General features: G+C 35.4%; 1 protein-coding gene across 3 annotated transcripts in view; it reads left to right on the top strand.

Moving 5' to 3' along the window:
* The first annotated feature begins 3,191 nt into the window (after nt 1-3,191).
* Nucleotides 3,192-27,718, top strand: part of LOC123529655 (G2 and S phase-expressed protein 1-like) — a 28,695-nt gene continuing 4,168 nt past the window's right edge. Inside the window, exons 1-12 of one of the 3 annotated variants that reach the window (XR_008366717.1) lie at nt 3,192-3,391; nt 10,826-10,877; nt 11,903-11,968; nt 12,276-12,413; nt 12,952-13,015; nt 14,922-15,639; nt 16,951-17,146; nt 18,237-18,395; nt 18,764-18,851; nt 19,489-19,599; nt 21,100-21,190; nt 26,553-26,577. Coding sequence is in view for 2 of the 3 variants with exons in the window: in XM_053521458.1 (XP_053377433.1) it covers nt 10,871-10,877; nt 11,903-11,968; nt 12,276-12,413; nt 12,952-13,015; nt 14,922-15,639; nt 16,951-17,146; nt 18,237-18,395; nt 18,764-18,851; nt 19,489-19,599; nt 21,100-21,190 (1,638 nt within the window). In the remaining variant the exon portion in view is untranslated. The remainder of the gene's footprint in view (nt 3,392-10,825; nt 10,878-11,902; nt 11,969-12,275; nt 12,414-12,951; nt 13,016-14,921; nt 15,640-16,950; nt 17,147-18,236; nt 18,396-18,763; nt 18,852-19,488; nt 19,600-21,099; nt 21,191-26,552; nt 26,578-27,718) is intronic. The other 2 variants (XM_053521458.1, XM_053521459.1) reach the window with 2 other exon arrangements.

The raw sequence follows: 27,718 nt of genomic DNA, 5'->3' as shown, positions 1-27,718 counted from the left end.
CGGTTGAGTGACGACACTTCGTCTCGTACATGACGGAAAAATATGTACCTTAATCGTTGATTTCCGGGTATTTCCGTAAAGTTTCAACGGTGGGCATAAGAAAGAAAAACTGTTACAAATATGCAATACCGTGGGTAACAGAAATCTAAATTTAAGAATTTAAGAGTAGGTTAAAGGTCAGTAATTCAAATCCTTCTTTGTTTCATATAAAAAACGACAACTTCAGATCGTCTTTACGTATCTTCAGAGAACATCACTTTTTCCTACACCTATTTTTTATGGAAGTTCTATCAAAAATTAACGAAAAAATGAAAAGAAAAAATGTAGTTGCTAGTGAAATGCCAGTCAGTTGTGGTCTGCTACCCTAAAAATGGCGCATATTTGCTCTTGTCCGCGCAATAAACACCTACTTCCAGGACACTCATGAGATATCCTCTATTTATGTATCAGTACCATGTTTTCATGAGGTTTTTCTTATCACTAAAAACCTGCATGTTTCCTTGGCTACTACCTATTTTTACTTAAACCAATATCAGTATTTATATATCCTTTGCACTAAATGCCTGACAATAAGTTGATTTTATATGAAAGCAATCTTCAAGCCTTTCATAACGCTAAAAGAATTTTTAAAATCGAGCAATTATTGAAAAAGTTATGGCAGTTTGAAATTTAAGAAAATGGCTGATCATGGAGGCAGCCATTTTAGTGTGTATATGGCGTCATTTACACACTGCTGAATTTTTTATTAAGCAAATACCCAGCCAGCATTCTATATCGGCCCGATATCAAACCGACGTCGTTGTCTATAAACCCGATATCAGCTTCAGTATCAGCTGCAAATAAGAATGATGTCAGCCAAATGCCGGCAGACGATATCGGGCCAACATCATAATGACATCGGTCCGACATTGGTAAACGATATTTGGCCAACATCAAAATGATATCAGCCCGATATTGGCAGATCATATCGTTGTCGCAAAATAGTGTGACACGCAGTGCTTCATCAAAGTTTTCTTCAAATATACATTTTACAAATTCTCAGAGTAATTTACTTGAGAACAGATGTGTTTCGCATCATGTGTATGACGGTTATTTGATTTTATTGCTATAAGATTTTTCACAACTATATAGTACATGTTTTATACAGTCACATAAGTTTTCTGTATATTCTTAACACTACAAAAATTGTTCAATTAGAATTTTAAACATATTTATAGTTTCATTTTTTGTAAATATAAATATTTCTACGGCGGCATTCTACAAAAAAATAAAAATGAATCTTAATTATAACCTCCCTTTATCACATATAAAATTTTGATGAATATGTCTACAAATTTTGTTTGGAACCTAGTTTGATTAATTCTGGCATACATCATATTTGCTTAATAAAGAAGAATCCAAAAGAATACAATTAGAGAATCCAAAATCGGCCCGATGTCAATCCGACTTATGAAATAGTTACACCAATTGATGTCGATCTACCGATTTCAATATTTTTGCGGCAGTTCAACGGTCCAATCTCGAAGATATATGATCATTTTGTGTCGATTCGGTGTAAAACCTAATTCGCTCACTCACAACAGCCCGACAACGGCCCTACATCGGCACATTTTGCCGACATTCCGACATTATACCTATATCGGGCCGATATAGTCATGCTGGCTGGGTAACCTTTTATCTTCATTAATTTCATATGTTTCTTGATTGTAAGCTGTAAAACATGGTAATTTCTTTTAGTATGGTAGGAAAAAGTAGTGAAATTTTTTTACAGAAATAAGTGAATATATCTAGAAATCTGATAAATCCGCCATTTTGTTTTTTGTGCATTGTGCGGGGTGTGGGGTGGGGGGAAGGGGGGTGCAGTTGGGATCCATCAAAGCTGGAAAGTCGCCATATGACCTATAATTGTGTCGGTGTGACATTAAACCCAACACAATACATAAATAAATAAACAATGTATTTGTGTATATTTACTTATTCGTATGATATATATCATAATAAACAGCCTCTCATAGCGCTGGTGCATCGCTACAAGGGGAATCGTATATTTTTGTTTGGTTTATTTGAAGTATAAAGAAGACCAAAACGTCCTGTCTGGGTTACTTATCTCAGTAGCCCGACCTATACTAACACTGTGATGTCCAGTTCACTTTATCTCTGCAATTAAGGTTCAGTGTTAGGCTGAGTTCCACTTATAATGCCTGGGTCGTGAGGGATATTTCACATTAAATTAAACCTCATGAACAGACTTAGTCAAACAGACTCTGCTATTATTTTACTTTATTCTTTATTAGATATAAGCACTTACCATAATTTTTTGAAATGTATGTGCAGCATTTTATCTAAATCGGCATTTTCCTTTCACATGCTACCAAAATGATGGCACAAGAATTTTATGTCTCGAAAAAGGACATTAAAAAAAAGTGAAAAGAATTAAAATCAGAGGGTTGTATTTAATTAATTGTACTTTTCTTATATAAAAGTTAACACCCATTTTCTTTTACTATATTAGAGATATAGTTTTTTATGAGAATATATAAGTCTCTGAAAATCTGATATGCTAAAAAATGTCGAGAAAACATTATCTTATTTTATGCTAACTAATGAAATACTGTATTCTATCAGTTAAATATTTTCATATCTCATCGCTCACACTGTGAAAATATGAAATCTATATTTTCACACTGTGAGAGATATGAGCTCCGCCCCCCTCATACATTGTGTATGAATTTTAAATTATTTGCTTAAAGCAGGATGAAAATTATAGTCGCGTTTTGTTCTTTATAGTATATTTCTCGATTCAAATTATTTTACTTAAAGAGAATTTCATACCGTTATGCAGCAAAATATAAAACAAAATGGAACTTTGTTGCATGCGTCTTTATAACGTCACATCACGTCTGACGTCATGTCTGTTTACGTGCGTCTGTTTCCCGCGGTGAGATTAAAACAGTTGCAAAATGCATTTCTCAACGTAATTGAGCATAAAATAAAAAGAAAATTTGTTTTTCGTGAATATGGAATATATCTCACCTCGAAGTGAGAAAATTTTCACATTTTCACTCGCGCTACGCGCTCGTGAAAATATTTGAAATTTTCTCACTTCTCAGTGAGATATATTCCATATTCACTCAAAACAAACAAATATCCTCTATATATCAGGAAAGTCGATTTTATATGAAATATACAACAGCCAGATTTAGCGGTGTTTAGCCTTTATTACCGTAGGTCAATAGCAGTTTTAAACCGTAGTTTATTTTTAACACTACACAAAAATTATGTGCGCTAGACCTAACCAATCAAATTCAAGTATTTTTCGACTTCAAACGGAGAGGGAAATACAAACATAATATTTCAAAATCATATACAGGGGACCCATATACAGATCCTGGTAAATCAAGAAAGTTTATAGATCTACATTCACTCAATTTGCTTATTTTCTCAGAAACCTTATTACAAAATTCAGTTGTCATTTGCTTCAAATGCAAATATCACCTGTTTTCGCGGTCGTACCGGTCGGCCTGAAAATCCAGTTTTTCACGGAAAGTGTCCAGAGTCCAAATAGTTTATTGTTGGGCGTAGTATTAGAGGTATAAGTTAACCTAACCCTAACCTTAAGTCAGTATATTTAGGGTCACCTTAAAAATCCAAAGAGTATTTTTTTCAGGTCTTTCAATAATTTGAAAATCTTTACTGCATTAATCAAAAACGGCTTTGGATTTTTATGCTAACAGGTTGTATCAGCCGCTTGAGCGCTGTGCTTATCTGTCACCATTATAAACCTTACCTGTTTCAATTGGCTTAGTTTCATTATTCATTAATCAAATTACACTTGTTTAGTATTTTTCACTATGCAGTGGCTACGATTACGGCACCGTAATCCTAGCCTCTGGTTCTAGGATTACAGAAGTTCCATATTCCTAGACAACCCTACGAGGATAGGCTAGGATAATTTATGGAAATAAGTTAGGACATGCATAAACGATGTTGTAAACCAAAGAGCTATAAAAATAAATAGATTGGCAACTTGAAAGGCATATAGAGCAAATCTCGCCAACCTCCCGTGACAAAAAAACGAGATCTCGTTACCGGAGGTGGCGCTTTCTCCAAGCGCCATTTTGTATGCGAAAGCAATTATTCATCGGTAGAATAATTATCACCGTATGACCACGCTTCTTTCGATGGCAAAAAAAACCCTGTACTTCGTGTCTTAAGACCATTTCTCATTAAACTAATTTTGTTTTAGAAGCTAACATGTATTTTAAATGTAGTTTTAAAGGTACAAATTGTAACTCCATGCTCGCCGATGTTTGTTTTTAGTAAGATAACGCCGAATCACGCTCTGACACGAGCTCACGCGAGATTACAGCCAGTTGCCATTCTGTGTATTTTATACTTCTTTGTGTAAACCTACTTATTTCACTGAACTAGTAATTTTTTCATGCTTACCGTATTACATGTATTAAGCAGGGTTGTCAATAAGAACCGGCCGCCGGCCGAAATGGACGGTTCAAATGGCATTTGGGCCGGTTCAAATTCGCAAAAAAAAAAAAAATCGGGCCTAAAAACATTAACCCGTCGATTATAGTTTTTTTCTCTCACGATTCTGTCACGAAAATATAATTGGTATAAAGAACTCTCCATTCAGTCTAAAAATCGATATTACTCACGGTCGTTTCCGTTCATAATACACAGCGTGTCATCACGGGCGATGGTTTCATACACTGCCACGTGCCTGTCGATCTTTGACTTGAGTTAAAACACGCAATAAACCAATGACAGCTGTGGATGTAGAACGCGTGACGTTTTTTATCGGCAAAACTATTTAAGCTCCGCCTTTATAAATGATGATATACGTACGTCATAATTGACGAAATCAAAGCTAACGTCAAAGAGAAGAAAATCATGTTTCACGGACTGAATTATTATATTTTAACAGGCCTCGACCTTAACTTTTTTCAGCAGTTGCCAGCAGGTCCACCAACTGCTAAAATCTAGTAGACCTGCTCAGACTTTAGTGGACCTCCAATTCCATCACATAAATTGAGATGTTGTAGACGTCGTATCTTCATATGACTCAAAGAAACAGGACTTATTTCTAAAATAATTAAAAATGGAAGACAGTAGCAATCTGTTATCCCGAAAAATAATTATTTTGAAAAGTGTCCCAAAATATGGACACAATAATCATCATCCTCCCGACCCGTGTTGAAAGTGAAAAAAAAATCAACACTTATCGGTAATTATTCTGATGATAAACTAAGTAATTGGCCGTTTTCATCATCAGTTAACACCCCCTCAAAGAGCTTAAAGAAGTGTGTCGGTTATTGTGGCATCTGCAGTGGAGATCAAAGCGGTATAGTTTCCCCGAGATTGTCATGGCATTACGTCATGTTTTCGCGCCATGTGACACATCACTTTCTCGATTCCTTTAATTGTTGAGAAGAAATCAGTAAAATAGTTTTTTCTTTAATTTTTTAAAAGCGACTGTGCAATATCCCGAATAAACCGACATGTAAATGTGTCAGACCGTGAACGATGATAGTGGATGTCCTACCTCTGTGACCTATTTGCCCTCAAGAAATTTACATTATTGTTTGAGAAGAATATCTAACAACAACAAAGTGTTGTGTCAAAAAAAATATGTACAAAGAATCATTTAAAACTTATTAAAAACCGCAACGACATCATACTGCTTCATTTTAAAAGCACATTTCTATTTACGTTCATGAGGTCACGTAACTTATTCTGCCGCGCTAACAGAAATCTGTTTGCCAAAAATCGTTTTACTCCATGTACTTAAATTGCTGCCGCTTTTTCATTATTTAAGATTTTTTAATTGTGTTTTTTGTACTTTCTGGTCAAAAGTCTGAATTTTATTACCATAGTATGTACCGTTTATTTACTTTAAGAAGGAAATAAATGATCAAGATCGCGCTGTTTGAAATTTTACAAAACATAATATGAAAATTTGATCGTTTTTAAAGAATTTTGCCTACATTCCTGTAGATATCTCATTAAAATTGTTATAGAATTCAAACTGTATTAGTTCTCAAGCGGTGTTGAAAATTTGAAGCGATTATATTAAAAAATGAATGCACTACGCGCGTTTTTTGTGTCAAAAGTAACCGCGATGTAAATTAGATATTACGATAGGGCGCACGTGCTTGTGGAATGGAAAATTACCAGCATGACGTTTTGATATTTTTACGATTCGCGGGTAAATTCCAGTCAATCCAGGTAATTTTGCCGGATGTAATTTCTCAATTTGGTAAAGTTACCACGTAAAAACCACTCGCCCGATCGGTTGAGTAGTCCATTCGTGCTATCCTGACTTTAACTCGCCAATGCTTAAAACTGTAGAATGCCGTACTTAAGGCAAAATCAACTTTCGTTTTGTGAATTCGCCGATATGGGTACGATTTCCCCCCTATTTTTCACTTTTAAGGGTTTTATTTTATTTGCAGACCGTGACTGAAAATTGGTTGACCGTCGGTCTACCAAACTTTTGATAGTTAGTGGACCTGTCGATATTTTGGTTGCGTCGGTCCAACGGTCCACCGCTAAGGTCGAGGCCCGAAATTTAATATTAGTGATATACGTGAAAATATATTCATCAGTTATCGTAGTGTCAAAGTTATATTTTGTAGCAAAAATTTCGGAAGAAAGAGTGATGGGACATCCGCGATAATTTCCAAGAATTTTGAAATCATGAGTGTCGATGGTCCCGATTTAAAAGAAAAGACAACAAAAAACAAAACAAAGAAATTATCCACAAGCTCCTTTACATTTAATAATCCAAAATCGCTCATAACTAATCTGTAAACAACAATTTTCGGATATTTTCACACCTATTTACCCCTGTCGAGTGCTGTTTATTGCATTGTATAACAAAGCCAGGTGTTGATTATAATGTGTGACAACTGAGACAGATATTTAATTTCTATAAAAAAATTATTAATCACAATCAAATTTAGATCAGAAAATATATATTGGCTTTTACCTTTTTTCTATAAATTTTTGAAATCGAAAGTACAGTAGTTGTCGCGGTATCAGCCGGCCGATTTTTGATAAATATTTCTCTTAAATCATTTTAATAAGAGGAAATGTCATGGTAAATTTTTATATCAGATACTGTCAAATGCTGTTAAACTGTCTTTGCACCATCATAATTTGTCAAACACATCCTTTAAACTGGAGATTTGGTCCCGGACATATAATTTTGGATATCTGGATTTTGATCAATAAAAAATCGAGGCTAGGGGTTTTGGATAAGGACAGGTGGGATGAGAATCAAACAGTTAATTTTCTATGCCTAAACTTGTATTACTTCTAACTCTGTACATTTTGTTTTGATGGTTCTAACAGTGACATTTTTTGTCACGCCAAATTGTAAAAATTCATCTGGGGAATCTTCTTCCCCACAAAAGAAATATGAGTAGGCCTACAGGTTTAATTCTCAGCAGAGTTTTGAATTTAGATATACAGTAGTTCAATAACTATTTGATTTTGCAAAGAAGTACAACAAAGAGTTGGAGTGTGGTGACAAGTTAGATATTAGCATTTCAGGACTTGAAAATGCATTAATGAACGTGTAAACTCATTTTTATTATTATCTCCAAATTTACCAGGTGAGCTCATAAAAATGTGAAAATAAGGGTATATTGTATTTAAAAATGCAGTGGAAAAGATGTTCTTAAATGCTTCCAAAATGCCCCAAAATGCAGGAAATGAAGCGCTGAATTTCAAAATTTTTCGGGGGGGGGGGCATGCCCCCGGACCCCCCTAGCTGGCCGCCTACATTTCTATTTCAGCCTGTTCAACAAAAACTTATTGACAACCCTGATTAAGTGTTATCGATCCGCCATTTGAGGTTAGTATAATCTTAAATGATTTATTAATAGCGACGCGTGGAAATATGATAGAAATATGAGGGTTAAAGTTAGATTTTAAAAAATAGTCTATTCTTTAAATTCTATATGTTTAGTTTGCTTGTCACTCGAGTTTTCTGTGAAGAAATAGGCGAAATCAACACCCGTATACATACGTTTTTCTTTCCAAAACCATACTAAATATAATATTTTATACTCTAAATTTTATGATTTGATTTTGCCTGTCACTTTATAGATATTCACGCATATAGAATCGGGCGAAATCAACACCCTTATGTACAACAGGTATGAAAAATCGCTATTTGCAAGTAAAATAAGCATGTTTACAACATCATTCAGGGGTTCCATTTGACCCGGGACCCCGGGTCCGGACCCGGGAGTTTTTGAAAAGACGCCCAAAGGACCCGGCAGAATACTTGCCTGTGCGTCCTTCGGGACCCGGGGGCATTTTCCTTTGATAATCCTTTCCTTCGGTAAAACTATTTTCACGATAGACACGTGTATTCAAAATAAACACTCGCGGTCATGCTCTCCTGCCTTTCTGCCTTTGATCTCTGCTAAATCCCGCCCTTTCTCCTGTTGACATGCCTCGCTGATTTTTTTATCAGCAAGTTACGTCACGGCGAGTGCACATAGGTAACAAGAATCAATGAAGTGTTGAAATTAATTGATAAAGCGAATCCTGTGTACTGTCAAAAAAGGCGCCAATTATTAAATTATCGTAAGCAGCTGATTACCGAGCATGTGAAAAGTGCCCTGCAAGATTTTTTCATGCTAACTTTAAATTAGACCATTGTTTAGTGATCATATCGTAATTTCAACAGGAAACTTCACTAATTTTGATGAATTTCGAAAGCAAAAATAAGTTTAGAATGTCCGTTCATGGGTCTAATTACACCCGATGTCATATGCATATTTCCAAAATTCCTTAAAAAAAAACTGACTTTCAATGCAGTTTTTAATGATAAGTAGCATCATTAATTGGGGAACTATCGCTGATTTAGCTTAGTTTGCCAAGTAAACTGAGCAAAAGTACTTGCCGATGACATTTTGTAAGTGTATCAGTATCCGGATAGTACATTTTGGATACATTTTTAGCTCATCTGATTTTTTGAAAAAAAATGATGAGTTATTGTCATCACTTGAGCGGTTGTCGGCGTCGGCGTCGGCGTCGGTGTCGGCGTCGGCGTCTGCGTCGGCGTTGCCTGGTTAAGTTTTATGTTTAGGTCAGCTTTTCTCCTAAACTATCAAAGCTATTGCTTTGAAACTTGGAAGACTTGTTCACCATCATAAGCTGACCCTGTATAGCAAGAAACATAACTCCATCTTGCTTTTTGCAAGATTTATGGCCCCTTTTGTACTTAGAAAATATCAGATTTCTTGGTTAAGTTTTATGTTTAGGTCAACTTTTCTCCTAAACTATCAAAGCTATTGCTTTGATACTTGGAATACTTGTTCACCATCATAAGCAGACCCTGTACATCAAGAAACATAACTCCATCTTGCTTTTTGCAAGAATTATTGCCCCTTTTGGACTTAGAAAATCAGTTTTCTTGGTTAAGTTTTATGTTTAGGTCAGCTTTTATCCTAAACTATCAAAGCTATTGCTTTAAAACTTGCAACACTTGTTCACCATCATAAGCTGACCCTGTACAGCAAGAAACATAACTCCATCCTGCTTTTTGCAAGATTTATGGCCCCTTTTGGACTTAGAAAATATCAGATTTCTTGGTTAAGTTTTATGTTTAGGTCAACTTTTTCTCTTTAACTATCAAAGCTATTGCTTTGAAACTTGCAACACTTGTTCACCATCATAAGCTGACCCTGTACAGCAAGCAACATAACTCCATCCTGCTTTTTGCAATAATTATTGCCCCATTTGGACTTAGAAAATCATTTTCTTGGTTGAGTATTATGTTTAAGGCAACTTTTCTCATAAACTATCAAAGCTATTGCTTTAAAACTTGCAACAGTTTTTCACAATCATAAGTGGACACTGTACATCAAGAAACATAACTCTATCCTGCTTTTTGCAAGAATGATGGCCCTTTTAGACTTAGAAAATCATGGGTAGGACAATATTTCTATTATACAAAAAAAATCAGATGAGCGTCAGCACCCGCAAGGCGGTGCTCTTGTTATAGAGTGTTATAGCACTGTTCTGTTATTAAAAATGAAATGAAATATTGAAGAAAAACCTAATCAAAATAACATGAATTTTGATAAATATTAGTTTACAATATGAGACTATATGACCTGAAACTGACATTTTATTATGCTGTAACATGATCTTGGGTTTATTGTTTTCTTAGGTAAAGATCTACGTATTACTGAATAAAAAATATAGTCAATTATATGGACGTGTTGGTACAGGACTCCTGTATTTTGGAAAAGGACCCTTCAAAATTTGGGCCCAAGAGTCCTGGGACTCTTGGGTTTTCGGGTCTAGTGGAACCCCTGTCATTTATGCATGTTCTAACTTATACTTGATGCCTCTTACATACTTCCGTAATCCTAGCCTATCCTCATAGGATTGTCTAGGAATACGGAACTTCCGTAATCCTAGAATCGGAGGCTAGGATTATGGTACCGTAATCGTAGCCACTGCCTTTTCACTATGTCTTATACATGAGTGCGATCTATACTCATACGATGATGGTAAATATTATTCCCCTTCCATTTTCCCCTATTTTTGACACATTCTCTTTCCAAACAATTTTTGTTTATTTTGTACATGTCTAACTAATACTTAAAGTAAATCCATATAATGATGTAAATCATACCATTTTCTTTGTTCATGAAAAGAACTGTTTTATTGTATTGGGATTAAAATTCTCAATCTTAGTCATTATGACATGATTTTCTCTTCCCAACAAGCCACTGGTTTTCCAAAACTGAAAATGCTCTCCAAATTTTTCTTTTTCTGTTTTCAGTGTTTGCTAACATTAGTCCATTATTTGTTATCTAAATGAAGGAAGATGTCAGGTAAGTTTGTTTATTAGCATTGTCAGAATATGCTTTCAGTGACTAATAAATATTTCAGGGAGTTACCTGTATATATTGTTAGCAATTATAGAAGTTGCAATGATTTTAGCTTTGCTTGACCAGTTATAAATTATACAAAAACAAAAGCTGAAATAGTATTTCAGGACACTAGACAACTTTTGGGGACAGGTACCCATACCCTCAGGAAGGGGAATTTTTCGATGTTTTAAGACAGAAGTTTTTAGCCATATAAATGATATATATGCTACTACTTGTAACACTTTTTAATACTGTTTTCAATCATTTCTAACTAATATACTATATTCCAGCAGTAACCTTCCTTAGAGGCACTATAATGTAACTTGAAAGAGAGTTCATATCTAGTTGTGTCAAACAACCTATTATCGGGGGAATTTTCTTCTGAGAAAGGGGGAAAAAACATTATTTTATGAGGGGAATGGGGCCCATATTCGGCCCCAAAAATGGCCAAAAGAGTGCCCTGTATTTAATCTTATTGTTATAGAAGGATTTGCAGTGAACTTACTGGTAAGATGTTTTACATGAGATACAATATATGAGATACAGATATATGCATAGAAGGGAAAATATCATACCAGAAGGAAATTGGTGCATTGTAAAGAAGGATTTGAAGTGACTACTGTTACATTATCCATTTAGTACCCCTAACGTTTTGTGTAGCTGTGATCACCATATTATCAGGTGCTCTTTCATTATCATTAAGATTACTTTGAATCCTACTATATGGTTCAAACTGGTTTAAAATATTGCATACTTTAAAGTTGGACATGCAACAGGTAGCTCAAGTTAGTCATTTTTCTAGTACTTGCAGTATTTGGTATTTGCAGTGTTCATAAAAGTACATGACATAAAAATTAAAATTTTGCTACAGTACTTATAAAAAAAAAGAAACTTGTCTTTTCTTTTCTTCAATGTGTTTTTTTGAGTTTTTTTTTTATTGTTATTAAGAAAATAGTGGCAGTGTAAACTGTTTTGTATTTTTTCAGGCTGCCAGGAGGGTATACTTGTTGATTTAAGTGAACCAGCTGAAGATTTTCCAGTGACAGTAACTGGTGAGAACATCGTGCAAAATTATCAACTGGATGAATGTTTTTTGTGACTATGCATTGGTGATTTTGTTCAGCTAGATGGCTTTCGTTTCATTTAACATAAGTTTTTTGTGTGTGTTTTTTTCAAGGGTAAAACAGAGTTTTGAAAGGCTGTTCCAAAGTATTCATACACCCTCTTCAGCATTAATATGATTTTATATTATTAAGTGATATTAAGTTTACTTTCTTATTTCTTAAAGTACTGAAATTAAAAACAAACACATGTTCTTCAGACTTGTTCAGATGTATTGATATATATATCTTATTACAGATTCTATAGAGTATTTGCGAGATGACCCATTTGATAGACTTGATGATGTTCCAAAGTTCAGCAGCCCATTGAAAAGTTCGGAGAATTTACTAGATATTTCGACCAAATCAAACACACCGAATCAACCATCACCTCTCAGTATGTTATATTTAAAAAAAATCTGTTTGTTTGGTGCAGTAACACCTCCCTCTAGGTTGTTTCTACTTCACTGGTTGGGTTAATTGCTAGAGCCATAAATATATCTACGGAGAAAGTTGAATATTTCCATGAACCTGGTTGTTTCATCATCTTGATTTGTACAGTTAGTTCTATTCAGTGCAGCAACAATTGATATGCAAATAAACACCTTGGAGAGATCAAGGAGGTAGGATTGGGGGGTGGGGGGAGTGGATAATTAGAAATAATATCAAGAAACTTGATTAGGGAGAGAACATGAACTTGCCTTAACAATAAGAACATCAAGAACATTATGATAATTTAAGTTACGATTAATTTCATAAGAACTGGTTTAAATAAAATAAAGCCAGGTAAAAGATGACCCAAGTCTATAACATTCTTGCACGCCTGTGTAGGAGACAATATTTGAATAAGATATTACACTTGTCGTTCATTTGGTGAGATAGTTTTCAATCTCTCACTGCTAAAACATAATTATTCTCAACATTTTTCATTACAGGGCTTATCGATGCTGAAACCTTTGATTTTGATCTTCCGCTGACCCCGGGAACAAGTTCAGACAAGTATTATATATTTCAAACATGTTTCAAAAACTTCTTACATAAATGTCTCTACTGAATAACTGGCCTCGTCGTATATTTTATAGAAACTAATCTGAAAATATTAGATTTCTGTTATTCTTTTAAAAAATTATTCTGTAGGAAATGGAATAAATATATGAGCCGTGCCATGAGAAAACCAACATAGTGGCTTTGCGACCAGCATGGATCCAGACCAGCCTGCGCATCCGCGCAGTCTGGTCAGGATCCATGCTGTTTGCTAACAGTTTCTCTAATTGCTATAGGCTTTGAAAGCAAACAGCATGGATCCTGACTAGACTGCGCAGAAGCGCAGGCTGGTCTGGATCCATGCTGGTCGCAAAGCCACTATGTTGGTTTTCTCATGGCGCGGTTCATATATCATAACAAGATTTAAGACTGTTTTTCAGCTCGACTTTTCGAAGAAAAAGTAGAGCCATTGCACTAGCCGAAGCGTCAGCGTTGCCATTGGTTAAAATTTTTGATAAAGTCAAATATCTCTGTTACTATCAAAGCTATTGACTTGAAACTTAAAATAGCAATTTACTGTCAAAGTCTGCACCAGAAGAAACAATCATCATAACTCTGATTTGAAAGTTGATATCAATGTGTTTATTTATTTGCATATATTCCAATAATAATCCTAGGACATAATTGACTGTCACAACCTTTAATAGAAATTAAATCCTCGTACTGTCTTTGAAGCCAAGTATGTTTAGAAACTTGAAAACTATTTCTATAATGGGCAAAAATAAAATTTATAAGTAAAGTTTTCGAATCTGAACCATTTTATGTTTTCACTTCTTCAAAGCTATCCGTACCTTAATAAAAGTAACTTTGTCACAACTGAAAAAGTGTTTCGGGTGAACTATTGGGAGTAATATATATCCAACTTCCGTCCATCAACTAGTGAACAGTACAATCCTGCACCAGTCTTCATTTTACTTGGTCAAAATACTAGAAAAACGTCCTGAAAACAAGATGCGAAATATTCATCCCGCTTTTGACGGATCTCCTGAAAATGTAGTTCACCACATGAAATTTAACTAAAATTTTGTTTACACTCCATCTCACAGTTTTTATATAAAATTTGTCCACATGTATGTCTATGAAGTTAGAATCAAGTACAAACTTGCTTGTGTGGATTGAGAACTGTCACAAAGTTAAATCTTAAACCTTTTGAACACTGGAACAGTCGCCATATTATTCATGAAATTTAGTTAGAATTGTTGTTAACGAAATCTCTTGTTTACAAAGTTATGCCTATTTTTATGCCCCCAGCATCTACTGATGCGGGAGGCATATAGCGATTATCCTGTCCGACCGTCCATTCGTCCGTCCGTACAAGGTTAACCGAATGGGACCGTTTCATCTAGCATCAATACCCCTTACTATAATGACTTGATACTAATGCAGATGTAACCTGTGACCATTCCTTATCTTCAGACATCACCTGACCTCAGTTTGACCTTGACCTCATTTTGGACTTAGGTTGCTTTATATGGGCCATCTCTTGGTTAACCAAATGGGACCGTTTCGTCTAGCATCAATACCCCTTACAAGAATGAATTGATACTAATACAGATGTAAACTGTGACCATTCCTCATCTTCAAACATTACCTGACCTCAGTTTGACCTTAACCTTGTTTTGGACTTAGGTGCAAAATCTATCGACAAGGATGCCACTGGGGGCATCAAGCGTTTATTCAATGCAGCTTCTTAATTTACTTACATTCATTCAGTTGACAAGGCTGTTGAATGATCGAGCGTTGCTATCTTCTGACAGCTCTTGTTCATTCTGATTGTTGAACAGAGTAAGTTGGAGTATGACAGGCTTCAGCTGACAGGCTTGAAGATGTTTTGATAATTTGCTGTTTCCTTACATTATAGAAGTATACCAGAAGATGAAGAAGAGGAAGTTTTTTTCGGGCCGATGGGCTATAGGGAACGTTGTGTGTCAACTGTTGTTAATTCTGTTACTAAGGAAAGTAAGCCTCTAAGCCCATTAAATCCACGTCAGATTGCAGAAATATGTAAAGAAGCAAATGCAGTCGCATGTAGAATTTCTTCCGCAGCAAGTGGGAAGAAAGGTAAAAAAATGCCAAAAGAGAACTTGTTTTGTGTGAAGCAGTTGCGCCTAGATCAAACATTGTTTAATAAAGAGGCTGTAGGGTCACTTTTGAATTCTGTTAGAAAAATAAAAACAGACGATGCTGATGAGGACAAAGAAAACTGTGATAACCATCAAAACATGGATGTTGATAGTAACAATGAAAGTATACAAACTCTTGAGGCATTTTTAAGAAATGATGTTGCTGAATTAAAGTCTGGTTCAAAAAGCAGTAGTTCTGAAAGTGAATTGTGCGAATCACCAATGAAGAGACATAATCGTTCCGGGACTTATACGTTAGATAAAACACCACATGATCTTCTTCCTGCTGATAAAAGGAAGTCGTTACCAGTTGTGGGGAATGCTGGTGGGAAATCTTTGTCTGTTAAACCTGATGAAGTTCAAGGTGACACAGGGAGGAGAAGTATGTCGAAGTTGCAGCAACCTGCTAGCAAACTGGTGAAATCTTCAGTATCCGGCATAAAGGGCCCAAAACCAGTAAGATTAAATTTGGAAATTTATGTAAAACTGTTAATTTTAAAAGGCAAAGCTGTACAATAGGAACAAGTTTTAGCTTGACTTTCTTTAGACAAGGAGAGTTATTGCACTCGCCCTGGAGTTGGCGTCTGCATTGGCTAAAGTTTTCTATGAAGTCCAATAGTTTCTTCATTACTAAGATATTCAATTGAAACTTGCTCATAGTGACAGTGTTCATTAGTTTGACAAATTGTGTAACTCTAAATGCAATATTTCCAGAATTATGTCCCTTTTTATCTTACTAATTTTTGTTAAAATTTTTATAAAGTCCAATATCTTCTGAAACTGGGCTACAAGGTTAAATCATAGGGAAACTGTTAACACTTCATATGCCACATTTTCTTTTTGATCTATACTGGTCAGTGGGTTTGTCTGTATGAAATAAATGTGAAGTTTGAAACTGGACCATCTCATTTCTAGATATTAAATCATTGAACATTCATCACAATTCCACAGGCATTTTCTGCCAGATCTTCATGAAACTTTGAATGTTTATCTTTAACTGTCAAGTTTGACATTGAGTCAGATGATTTTTAGCTCATCTGATTTTTTGAAAAAAAAATGATGAGTTATTGTCATCACTTGAGCGGTTGTCGGCGTCGGCGTTGCCTGGTTAAGTTTTATGTTTAGGTCAGCTTTTCTCCTAAACTATCAAAGCTATTGCTTTGAAACTTGGAATACTTGTTCACCATCATAAGCTGACCCTGTATAGCAAGAAACATAACTCCATTTTGCTTTTTGCAAGATTTATGGCCCCTTTTGTACTTAGAAAATATCAGATTTCTTGGTTAAGTTTTATGTTTAGTCAACTTTTCTCCTAAACTATCAAAGCTATTGCTTTGAAACTTGGAATACTTGTTTACCATCATAAGCAGACCCTGTACATCAAGAAACATAACTCCATCTTGCTTTTTGCAAGATTGATTGCCCCTTTTGGAAAATCATTTTCTTGGTTGACTATTATGTTTAAGTCAACTTTTCTCATAAACTATCAAAGCTATTGCTTTAAAACTTGCAACAGTTTTTCACCATCATAAGTGGACACTGTACATCAAGAAACATAACTCTACCCTGCTTTTTGCAAGAATGATGGCCCTTTTTAGACTTAGAAAATCATGGGTAGGACAATATTTCTATTACACAAAAAAAATCAGATGAGCGTCAGCACCCGCAAGGCGGTGCTCTTGTTTAAAAAAAAGCTGATGAGACATTTATTTCTAAAGTATTACATCTAACTTTTGTATTAAAAGAGCATAATATTATCAAAAACAGTATTTTCAGGTTTCGAAACCAGAGAGTAAAGAAACTGGAAGTTCGACATCTAAAATTCAGATGAAGTCCAGACTTTCGGCTCCTAAAGCTGGCAGTCTGTTGCCATCTAAACTCAAACCTGTAGGAACTAATTCATCTAGCACTGCAACAACCAGCATTCCAACCAAACCTGCCTTGCAGAAATCAGGATTACCTGGTAACTGGCATACTTCATCATAATTTCTTACCTTTTCTCTATCTTTTAAAGGAAAGGACTTTGGCCATAAAAAATGAAGCCATTAGGAGATGGTTGCTATTGTTTTATGCTTTCTTTGTTCTGTCAGAGTGCACAACTTTAGGTTGAGACTTTCATCTATATGATGTTTACAGATAGAGAAGACCTTTGAATTGTAAGTGTAAATTGTCTGATATCAAAATGGAGGACACACATCTTTATGGCATGTGTGTTGTTTTAAAATGTTATCATTGTACCCCCCGACAACAAAGTTGTAAGGGGGGGTATACTGGTTTCAGGTTGTCTGTCTGTCTGTCTGTCCGTCTGTCCGTAGACACAGTCTTGTGCGCACCATCTCTCCTCATCCCCTTGACACAATTTAATGAAACTTCACACAAGTGATCAGTAACAACAGTAGTTGTGCATGGGGCATGTTAGGTTCTTTCAGAAAAAAAAAAATTGCAGAGTTACGGGACTTTGTTTTTTGTTACTATACTATATACATAGACACAATCTTGTGCGCACCATCTCTCCTCATCCCCTTGACACAATTTAATGAAACTTCACACAAGTGATCAGTAACAACAGTAGTTGTGCATGGGGCATGTTAGGTTCTTTCAACAACAAAAATTGCAGAGTTATGGGACTTTGTTTCTTGTTAACATACTATGTACATACAGTCTGCATATGCAATCTTGTGCGCGCCTAACTTTCCGATCCCTTGCACAAAATTTAATGAAACTTCACACAAGTGATCAGTACCAACCCTAGTTTGTGCATGGTGCATGTTACGTTCTTTTAGATAAATATTCTGCCTAGTTATGGGACTTTGTTTTTTGTTACTATACTGTATACATACAGTCTATATACATACAGTCCACATAATTATGCACATACAGTCCACATAATTATGCAATCTTGTGTGTGTCAAATTGCAATGTACTGTGTCAGTGCATGTGGGGGGGGGGGTGTACATTCATCACCTTTAGTGATAACTCTAGTTTGCCTTGTTGTTTTGTTCAAAATATTCAATACGTAGCAAATATTCTATAATTTTTCTTAAAATTGATAGGACCCAAAGGCCGAGGGGCCCCAGTGAGTAAATTGCAACTGATGAGGCCAAGTGCACTGCAGAGACCAGGTTGCATGCAGGCTAAAAACCCAGACAGCTTAAAGAAAAATGGACCAATAAAAGCTTTTGTTCCTGCACAAAAACAGGAAGTTGAAAAACGTAATTATTTATATATGATATTCCAGTCCACTAATGGTTTTAAAGCCGTCAACAATGTACCATCAAAGCTTGTGTAGTAAATGATTAATGATTAGTAAATGTAAAAATAATAAAATTAATAAGAATAGAAACATAAAAGTAATTCAGAATTCATCTGTTCATTTTTCTGATTCTGCATGAACCTGAAGTTTAAATATATATAAGATTCAAGAACATTTGCCTGTATTACCCAATTAAACTCAGTTTTCAGGTGTACTATTTCCAGAGCATGCTTGTTTTATGTAACATATTTCTTGTTTTATCAGATCATTTTATGTAGCCAATTTACTTTGATTAACTCTTACGCTTGTTTTTCATGTGTGTTGCAGCTTCGACAGTTATCACACCCTCCAAAATGGAGAAAAAAGTTCAGCCAAAAAACTTGTCATCAAGTTTCTCCACACCCAGTAGAACTGGGTAAGTAGTTTTATTTCAAGTAGGCATTGTGGTCTTTAATGCATAGTTCTGAAAAGATTTGGTTTTGTAATAACTCTCTCTGTGACATTGAATATATGCAAGGATTTTGATACAAAAATCATGCTTTCATGTTTTAGAGTCACACTGCAACATTTTCATATGCCTGAAGGGACGTAGTATGTTATGACGCCGATGTCTGTCTGTCCGTTAGCAATTTTGTGTCCGCTCTGTAACTCGTGAACCCCTTGAAGGATTTCAAAGAAACTTGACACAAAAGTTCACCACAATCGAGACAACATGCAGTGTGCATGTTTTGGATGGCTTGCTTCAAGGCCAAGGTCACAGGATGCAAAGGTCATATGATTTTTTTTCGTGTCTGTTCTATAACACTTGAACTGCTTGTAGGATACTAAAGAAACTTGGCACAAATGTTCACCACATTGAGACAACATGCAGAGCGCATGTTTCAGATGGTTTGCTCCAAGGTCAAGGTCACACTTAGGGGTCAAAAGTCGACGTATATTGCTACACATTGCCATGCTCTTGTTTTATATAGGGGATTTCACATTTACTAAACTTGTATAAATAATTAGCTTGTAAATGTCTCAGTCAGTTCTCTATTTTGAATATTTGGCAGGAGTTCCAGCAGTATGGACTCCCCAATGTCCTCAGTGAAGAAGCGAAGGTCATTCCTGCCCACACCTACCAAGTCACGTCTAGGATCCAATGGGTCTAATGCTTCACCTTGGTTAGTAGTCAGACAGTTTGCTACATTGTTGTTGCTGAAAATGCTGTTATTTGACATTATCATGAACCGTTGGACATTAGGAATATCTCTGTTACTATCAAAGCTATTGACTTGAAACTTGAAATAGTTATTTACTATCAAAGTCTACACCAGACCAGGAGAAACAATCCCCATAACTCTGATTTGAATTTTGAAAGAGTTATGCCGCTTTTTAACTTAAAATTGTTTGGTTAAAATTTTGTAAAGTTTTTACTGGCACAGCTCTAATTGAGAGTCAAGCACTGAGAAAAGTCGAGCGCGCTGTCATCAGACAGCTCTTATATAGAGAAAAAGTCAGTACTGGTATAGAAACCAGCATCATTGGTTTCGTAAACTGACTGCTGTTCCATAAATGAAATTTCATACTAAATAGCATTAAGTCAAGTCAAATAAACATCTGCTGTTCCTGTCTCTGAGATAAAACACTTACAGAAAAGAAATAAAGCTCATACTCTCAGATACAAAGTATTTGGTGGTTACCAGTATTTTGGAGTTGTGCATATATATAGGTCCGTCCATATCTCTAACTGCTTGGAAGATTTTCATAAAACTAGCATCAGATATTAACCTCGTCAAGCTGACGTGCACAGCACACAAAGCAGGTAACTAGGTCAGAGGTCAAGGTCAGTCCTAAAGCTTTAGTTTTTTGTCAGCTCACGATTGTTTAAACTGCTTGGAAGATTTTCATGAAAGTAACATTAATTGTTAACCACACCAAGACGACCTACAGAGCACACAAACAAGGTCACTAAGTTAAGGGACAAGATCACACTTGGTGGTTAAAGTTCAAATATTTTAACTTCATTTCCACTTCATATTTTATAGATTACTGGGAAGAATTTCATAGAACTAGCATTATCTCATTAAGACAATGTGCAGAGCTACAATGTCCATGGTCAAGGTCACACATTGAGGTCAGAAGTCGGATTAAATTCTGTTTGCTTAATATTTTTGTAACTTTTCTTTGGTATTTCTCTGAGAATTAAAAGTTCAAGTAGGTTTCTTTCTTTTTTGCCTGTGAATGCATCATCTTATTTTTTTTTTGTAAGCTCATGCATTTTTCTTAGTACATGTATACATCTAATAACCTGTAAACAGTTAATCTCTTCAAGAGGACATGCAAAGTGCACAACACTGTTCTTAAGTCCAAGGTCAAGGCCACAGAGGTCAAAGGTCAAGTAGCTTAAATTTTTGTCTGCTCCATTTCTTTTTAACCACTGGAAGGGATTTTCATAAAACTAGCATCATTTGTCAACCTCATCAAAGTGTACAACCCAGGTCACAAGGTCCAAGGTCAAGGTCACACTTGGAAGGTCAATGGTCATGATCACAACGTTTTACTCTCCCTGTATGAAAGCGGCTTCTGGCGGTAATTGCCTAGTAGTAGCTATAGTTTGAAGTCTGAGAGAGTCTCATTTTCTGTACAATAAAAATAATAGTAAAATGCTCCAATACTTTCAGTCCATCAAGAACTAGCAGTACATCATCACAGAAATCACTAGACTCACCACTAGTCAGGGGACCATCATCAGCAACACGTAGTGCTACAAAGGTTAGTGTAAGACGTCTGCTTATTTTCTTACCTGTTAAAACTAGACTATCTATACAAAGGGGCTGGTGTTTTAACAGTTAAAACTGTTTTAGGAAAAATGGCTGAATTATTTGTCATTTTGTGTATATTTGCCTTTTTTCTGAAACATGCATTTGAAACCAGCTCCTTTGTATTTGTACATGAAAATTCTTTAATTTGAAAATCATTAAAAATGTATAATAACAGAAGTCTTTAGTAAGTTTTCAAAAATATAAAAGGAAAGTAGAGGTCACTTGTTTGGACATTTCACTTGTCATGGCTGTCGCGTGCTAACACACCAGCCCAACCTTTTGAAGAATAAAGCAGGCTATTGTATTTGTCCTGGTATTGACATATCTGTTGCATTCTGGTTCTTCCAACAACTCTTGCTTTTTTGTTAGCTCACCTGTCACAAAGTGTCAAGGTAAGCTTTTGTGATCGCACGGGGTCCGTCGTCCATGCATGAGTCCGCCCGTAAACTTTTGCTTGTGACCACTCTAGAGGTCACATTTTTTAGCTCACCTGTCACATAGTGACAAGGTGAGCTTTTGTGATCACCCTTCGTCCGTCGTCCGTCGTGTGTCCGTGCGTCTCGTGCGTCCGTGCGTCCGTCAACAATTTCTTGTCTGCACGATAGTGGTTTCATTTATGATTTTATTTTAACCAAACTTGCACACAACTTGTATCACCATAAGATCACGGTTCCTTTCTTGAACTGGCCAGATCCCATTATGGGTTCCAGAGTTATGGCCCCTGAAAGGGCCAAAATTAGCTATTTTGACCTTGTCTGCACAATAGCAGCTTTATTTATGATTTGATTTTTACCAAACTGGCACACAACTTGTATCACCATAAGATCTTAGTTCCTTTCTTGAACTGGCCAGATTCCATTATGGGTTCCAGAGTTATGGCCCCTGAAAGGGCCAAAATTAGCTATTTTGACCTTGTCTGCACAATAGCAGCTTCATTTATGATTTTATTTTAACCAAACTTGCACACAACTTGTATCACCATATGATCTTGGTTCCTTTCTTGAACTGGCCAGATTCCATTATGGGTTCCAGAGTGATGGCCCCTGAAAGGGCCAGAATTAGCTATTTTGACCTTGTCTGCACAATAGCAGCTTCATTTATAATTTGAATTTAATCAAACTTGCACAAAACTTGTGTCACCATAAGATCTCGGTTCCTTTCTTGAACCGGCCAGATCCCATAATGGGTTCCAGAGTTATGGCCCCTGAAAGGGCCAAAATTAGCTATTTTGACCTTGTCTGCACAATAGCAGCTTCATTTATGATTTGATTTTAACCAAACTTGCACACAACTTGTATCACCACAAGATCTTGCTTCCTTTCTTCAACTGGCCAGATTCCTTCATAGGTTCCAGAGTTATGGCCCCTTGAAGGTCCAAAATCGGCTATTTTGGCTTTTGCAGCCATATAGAGACTTCATTTATGGTTTTATTTGATACAAACTTCCAAAATACCTTCAACAACAAGAAATCTTGGATTCCATGACAAATCAGATCCAATCATAGGTTCCAGAGTTATTTTATATCTGATTACCTCCCCTGATTGTAATCAAAATGGATTTATATCAGTAAGTACTTACAGGACTTATTTGAAATTTCATTATTGTTATTAGTTGGACTGAGACAATGAGGGTAGATAACTATGGACTGATTTTATGTCAAATTACCTCCCTTTATTTCAAATTAAAATTGTTATATCTCCATAACTAATGAAGATACTGATCTGAAATTTCATTTATGTCAACAGATTTATTTGGCAGATCCTTCTTTTGTCCACTTACAATATTTTATTTTTTTATAGCTTATTTTTAGTAACTTTTTTTATTATTGGCCGTAGGGAAAACACGAGACCAGTTTTCTGTGGTACAACATGGATGGTACCTCCAATTTTTAGGTTTATTTTAACATATCTATACCTTGTAAGATTTTTTTTTCTTTTTGGTTAAATTTCTTCCCTTTGTTGTTCCTGTCCTTTGGACTTAGATATTTTTTCTGAGGACCTTCTTGTCCTCAAGTGCAATGATAACAGGTGAGCGATATAGGGCCATCATGGCCCTCTTGTTATCAGTTTGACATTTAAAACATGTAGCTCATATTACTCAGGTGAGCGATCCAGGGTCATCATGACCCTCTTGTCATGGGATCTTTATGAAAGTTGGTCAGAATGTTCATCTTGATATCTAGGTCAAGTTCGAAACTGGGTCATATGCGGTCCAAAACTAGGTCAGTAGGTCTAAAAATAGAAAATCCTTGTGACCTCCCTAGAGGCCATACTTTTCAATGGATCTTCATGAAAATTGGTCAGAATGTTCACCTTGATGATATCTAGGTCAAGTGCGAAAGTGGGGCACGTGTGGTCAAAAACTAGGTCAGTAGGTCTAAAAATAGAAAAACCTTGTGAACCCTCTAGAGTCCATACTTTTCAATGGATCTTCATGAAAATTGGTCAGAATGTTCACTTTGATGATATCTAGTTCATAGGTCTAAAAACTAGGTCAGTAGGTCAAATGATAGAAAAACCTTGTGAACTCTCTATAGGCGATATTTTTCATGGGATCTGTATGAAAGTTGGTCTGAATATTCATCTTGATGATATCTAGGTCAAGTTCGAAACTGGGTCAACTGCGGTCAAAATTTAGGTCAGTAGGTCTACGTCGTCCGTGTGTCCATGGTAAACTTTTGCTTGTGACCACTCTAGTTTAAGATCCAGCCATGAAATTTGGATGACATGTCGGTTTTGCACACCAATCTTTAAACTGTCTTTCAGTGACCATAAATGTGACCTACTGATCTACTTTCTAATATTTTAGCATCAATTTGCCATTTGAAACATGTGGTTCAGTATACTCAGGTGAGCGATTCAGGGTCATCATGACCCTCTTGTTTGGTTTTTTTTCCGCAGGCAGACTGTAATCTAAATATAATCCATGAAAAACATTTCTTGACTAATTTAAATTGTTCCTGTTTTCCAAAGTTTAGATTAATACATCACTACCCTGAGTGCCATTGAAAAGCTTAAATTGTATTGCAGTACACTTGTCTTGTAAAAAAACCACTTGATACTTCAAAATAATGAGTGTTTGCAGACTTGAAAGTTTAAAAGAGCAATGATAACTTACTTCAAATTGGTATTAGACTGTAATAGTCAGAATAGATACATGCTTGTTTAAATTTGACAGTCAAAACCACCAATTCCAACGAAAGGCAGACGTTCGTTATCAGCATCAAACTCTATTAGAAAATAATTGAGATTTGTGAGTTACGTATATAGTAAATAAATATAATATAATATATCCCTGTAGCATATACATACAATATTATTACTGTATTCTGTGGTTATATATAAAATGGTGGTAGGGAAACTTTTTAACAACAAAACTAACAATGTTGAATGGGCATTGCAGTGTCTAGGTTTAAACAGTGTCAATGACAAAATTTTGATATGCAGTTTAGTCATTTCTGTGTTTTCATTTTGACTTGCCCATGACATACATTACGGTTATCAAATATAGACCCAGGAGTTGCTTTAAGACTAGGCTTTGCCGTCAGATTATTTTTTGTTCTGTCTGTGGTTATTGAAAAATAGTACCCACTTAATTTATACTTTTTCACTAATTATGTTTTTAGCTCGACTATTCGAAGAATAGTCGAGTTATTCTACTCACCCTGGCGTCGGCGTCGGCGTCACACCTTGGTTAAGTTTTTGCATGCAAGTACATACAGCCATCAATTAAAGGCATGTAGCTTTGAAACTTATTTTTTCTTTTTCTAGGTCAATTACCAACCTCTCTGGGTCAAGTCCCATAACTCTGACATGTATTTTGAGCAAATTATGCCCCCTTTTGGACTTAGAAAATTTTGGTTAAAGTTTTACATGCAAGTTACTATCTCCAAAACTAATGCAGATATTGATTTGAAACTTCACATGTGTCTTCAGCGTTATAAAACTAGTTGATAGCACCAAGTCCCATAACTCTGACTTTCATTTTGGCCAAATTATGCCCCCTTTTGGACTTAGAAAATTCTGGTTAAAGTTTTGCGTGCAAGTACATACAGCTATTTCTAAAAGGCATATAGATTTGAAACTTGTTTTTTCTTTTCTAGATCAATTACCAACCTCACTGGGTCAAGACCCATAACTCTGACTCGTATTTTGAGCAAATTATGCCCCCTTTTAGACTTAGAAAATTTTGGTTAAAGTTTTACATGCAAGTTATTATCTCCAAAACTAATGCAGATATTGATTTGAAACTTCACATGTGTCTTCGGGGTTATAAAACTATTTGATAGCAGCAAGTCTCGTAACTCTGACCTTCATTTTGGCCAAATTATGCCCTCTTTTGGACTTAGAAAATTCTGGTTAAAGTTTTGCGTGCAAGTGCATACAGCTATTTCTAAAAGGCATATAGATTTGAAACTTATTTTTTCTTTTTCTAGATCAATTACTAACCTCAATGGGTCAAGTTCCATAACTCTGACATGTTTTTTGAGCAAATCATATGCCCCCTTTTAGACTTAGAAAAGTTTGGTTAAAGTTTTACATGCAAGTTACTATCTCCAAAACTATTGCAGATGTTGATTTGAAACTTCACATGTGTCTTCAGGGTTATAAAACTAGTTGATAGCAGCAAGTCCCATAACTCTGACCTTCATTTTGGCCAAATTATGCCCCCTTTTGGACTTAGCAAATTCTGGTTAAAGTTTTGCGTGTAAGTACATACAGCTATTACTAAAAGGCATATAGATTTGAAACTTATTTTTTCTTTTTCTAGATCAATTACTAACCTCACTGGATCAAGTTCCATAACTCTGACTGGTATTTTGGGCAAATCATATGCCCCCTTTTGGACTTTGAAAATTCTGGTTGAAGTTTTACATGCGAGTTTCTATCTCCAAAACTAATGCAGATATTGAATTGAAACTTCACATGTGCCTTAGGGGTTATAAAACTAGTTGATAGCAGCAAGTCCCATAACTGATATGCATTTTGGTCAAATTATTCCCCCTTTTGAACTTAAAACTCTTTTGATATTTAACCTTTTTAGGTAATATTTTCCTGCCTCTGGGACAATATTTCGAATAGTTGAGCTTGGCTGTCTTACGGACAGCTCTTGTTGTCATTTGTTATGTTAATTTGTTGTCAGTATACAGGCAATTATTGCTATAATTAAAAAAGAAATTTTTAGGTTTCTTTAAAAATTATTGAGATAAATGCATAATTTTTTGGGGGCAACCCTCCGCAGGGTAGAAAAACATCTCAACTGTAGCCATCTTAAACACATAAATATTTAACTTCTCTGTTTGCATGCTTTAGGTAATAACAAGGAGATTTTAATCAGGTATATCATTCTCAACACTTCCTTTTGCTTATATTTACTCAAGAAGGAGAGTGAGTTCATAGGAACCAGCTTTATGTTCATGAAAATATATATCCACTGTAGCTAGCATGACAAGAGTCGGTACTAATGAATGAACACAGAAAATTGTATTTTATAGAATATCTTTGAAAAGACAGGATAAATAGAACAAAACTGATTGAGCAAATATTTTATTGGTACTGCTCTTAACAGCCAGTTTGGTTGTAGCTTCATTTACTAACTGCTTCATAGACTGTTACAATGTGAAAAACATATTGGATTGGAAACATTCCTTTTAAGTTTTTAATCCAGATAGTTAATATTTGACATGCTTTTATAGATGTCATCATAGTATTTTGAACTCAATGACTTTCCTGTAAATGGTATATTTTATGTTTGAATGAATTTCATTGACATGTACAAAATACTTTTTGATTTTTTGCTATTTTACAGCTATTGGACTTGCATATAGGCTGGAATATTTTAAGAAAGAATTTTGTTTAATTTTTTTAAAAAAAAAATGCTAAGGGCTGGTGAAGTTTTATTATTGAGTTGGTTTCAGTATTGTTGTAGTGGTGTGACATGATATTCTTATTCCCAGCTTAACATGTTTGAACTCCCTTTAGAGTATATAGTTGTCTATTTACTTGGCAGCTTCTTTCCTTTGTATACATTCTTATATCTTGCTTTAACTTGAAAGGGATAGGGATTACAAGAGCTTATTACCTTCGCCCTAATAAGTGTGTTTTTTAAATGCAGCTTCATTGATATATTATATTAAACTTAAAGAATAATTTCTTCCATAGCTTCAGAAGCTGAGACAAGCAATTTGATTATATTACGGTCAGTTTAGGAGCAGCATAAATTTGTTGAAAAAAAAAAAGCATCCTTAACCCTTAGCTTGCTGCAGGCGAATTTAACAGCCTTTGCAAACAGCTTGGAACCAGATCAGACGCCGATTAAATCGGCGTCTGATCAGGTTCCAAGCTGTTTGCTACTCTGACAATATTTCTTCCAATTTTGGAGCAAATTGAATGAACTTTACAATTTTAGCAGACGACATTTCCAGCAGACGACAATTTATCTAGCATGCTAAAGGTTAATTATGTTTGTAATTTAATCT

This window comes from Mercenaria mercenaria, chromosome 13 (assembly GCF_021730395.1).
Source record: "Mercenaria mercenaria strain notata chromosome 13, MADL_Memer_1, whole genome shotgun sequence".
Lineage (NCBI taxonomy): Eukaryota > Metazoa > Mollusca > Bivalvia > Venerida > Veneridae > Mercenaria > Mercenaria mercenaria.
The sequence above is the reverse complement of the archived record's forward strand: the minus strand, read 5'-3'. Positions and strand labels throughout refer to the sequence as shown.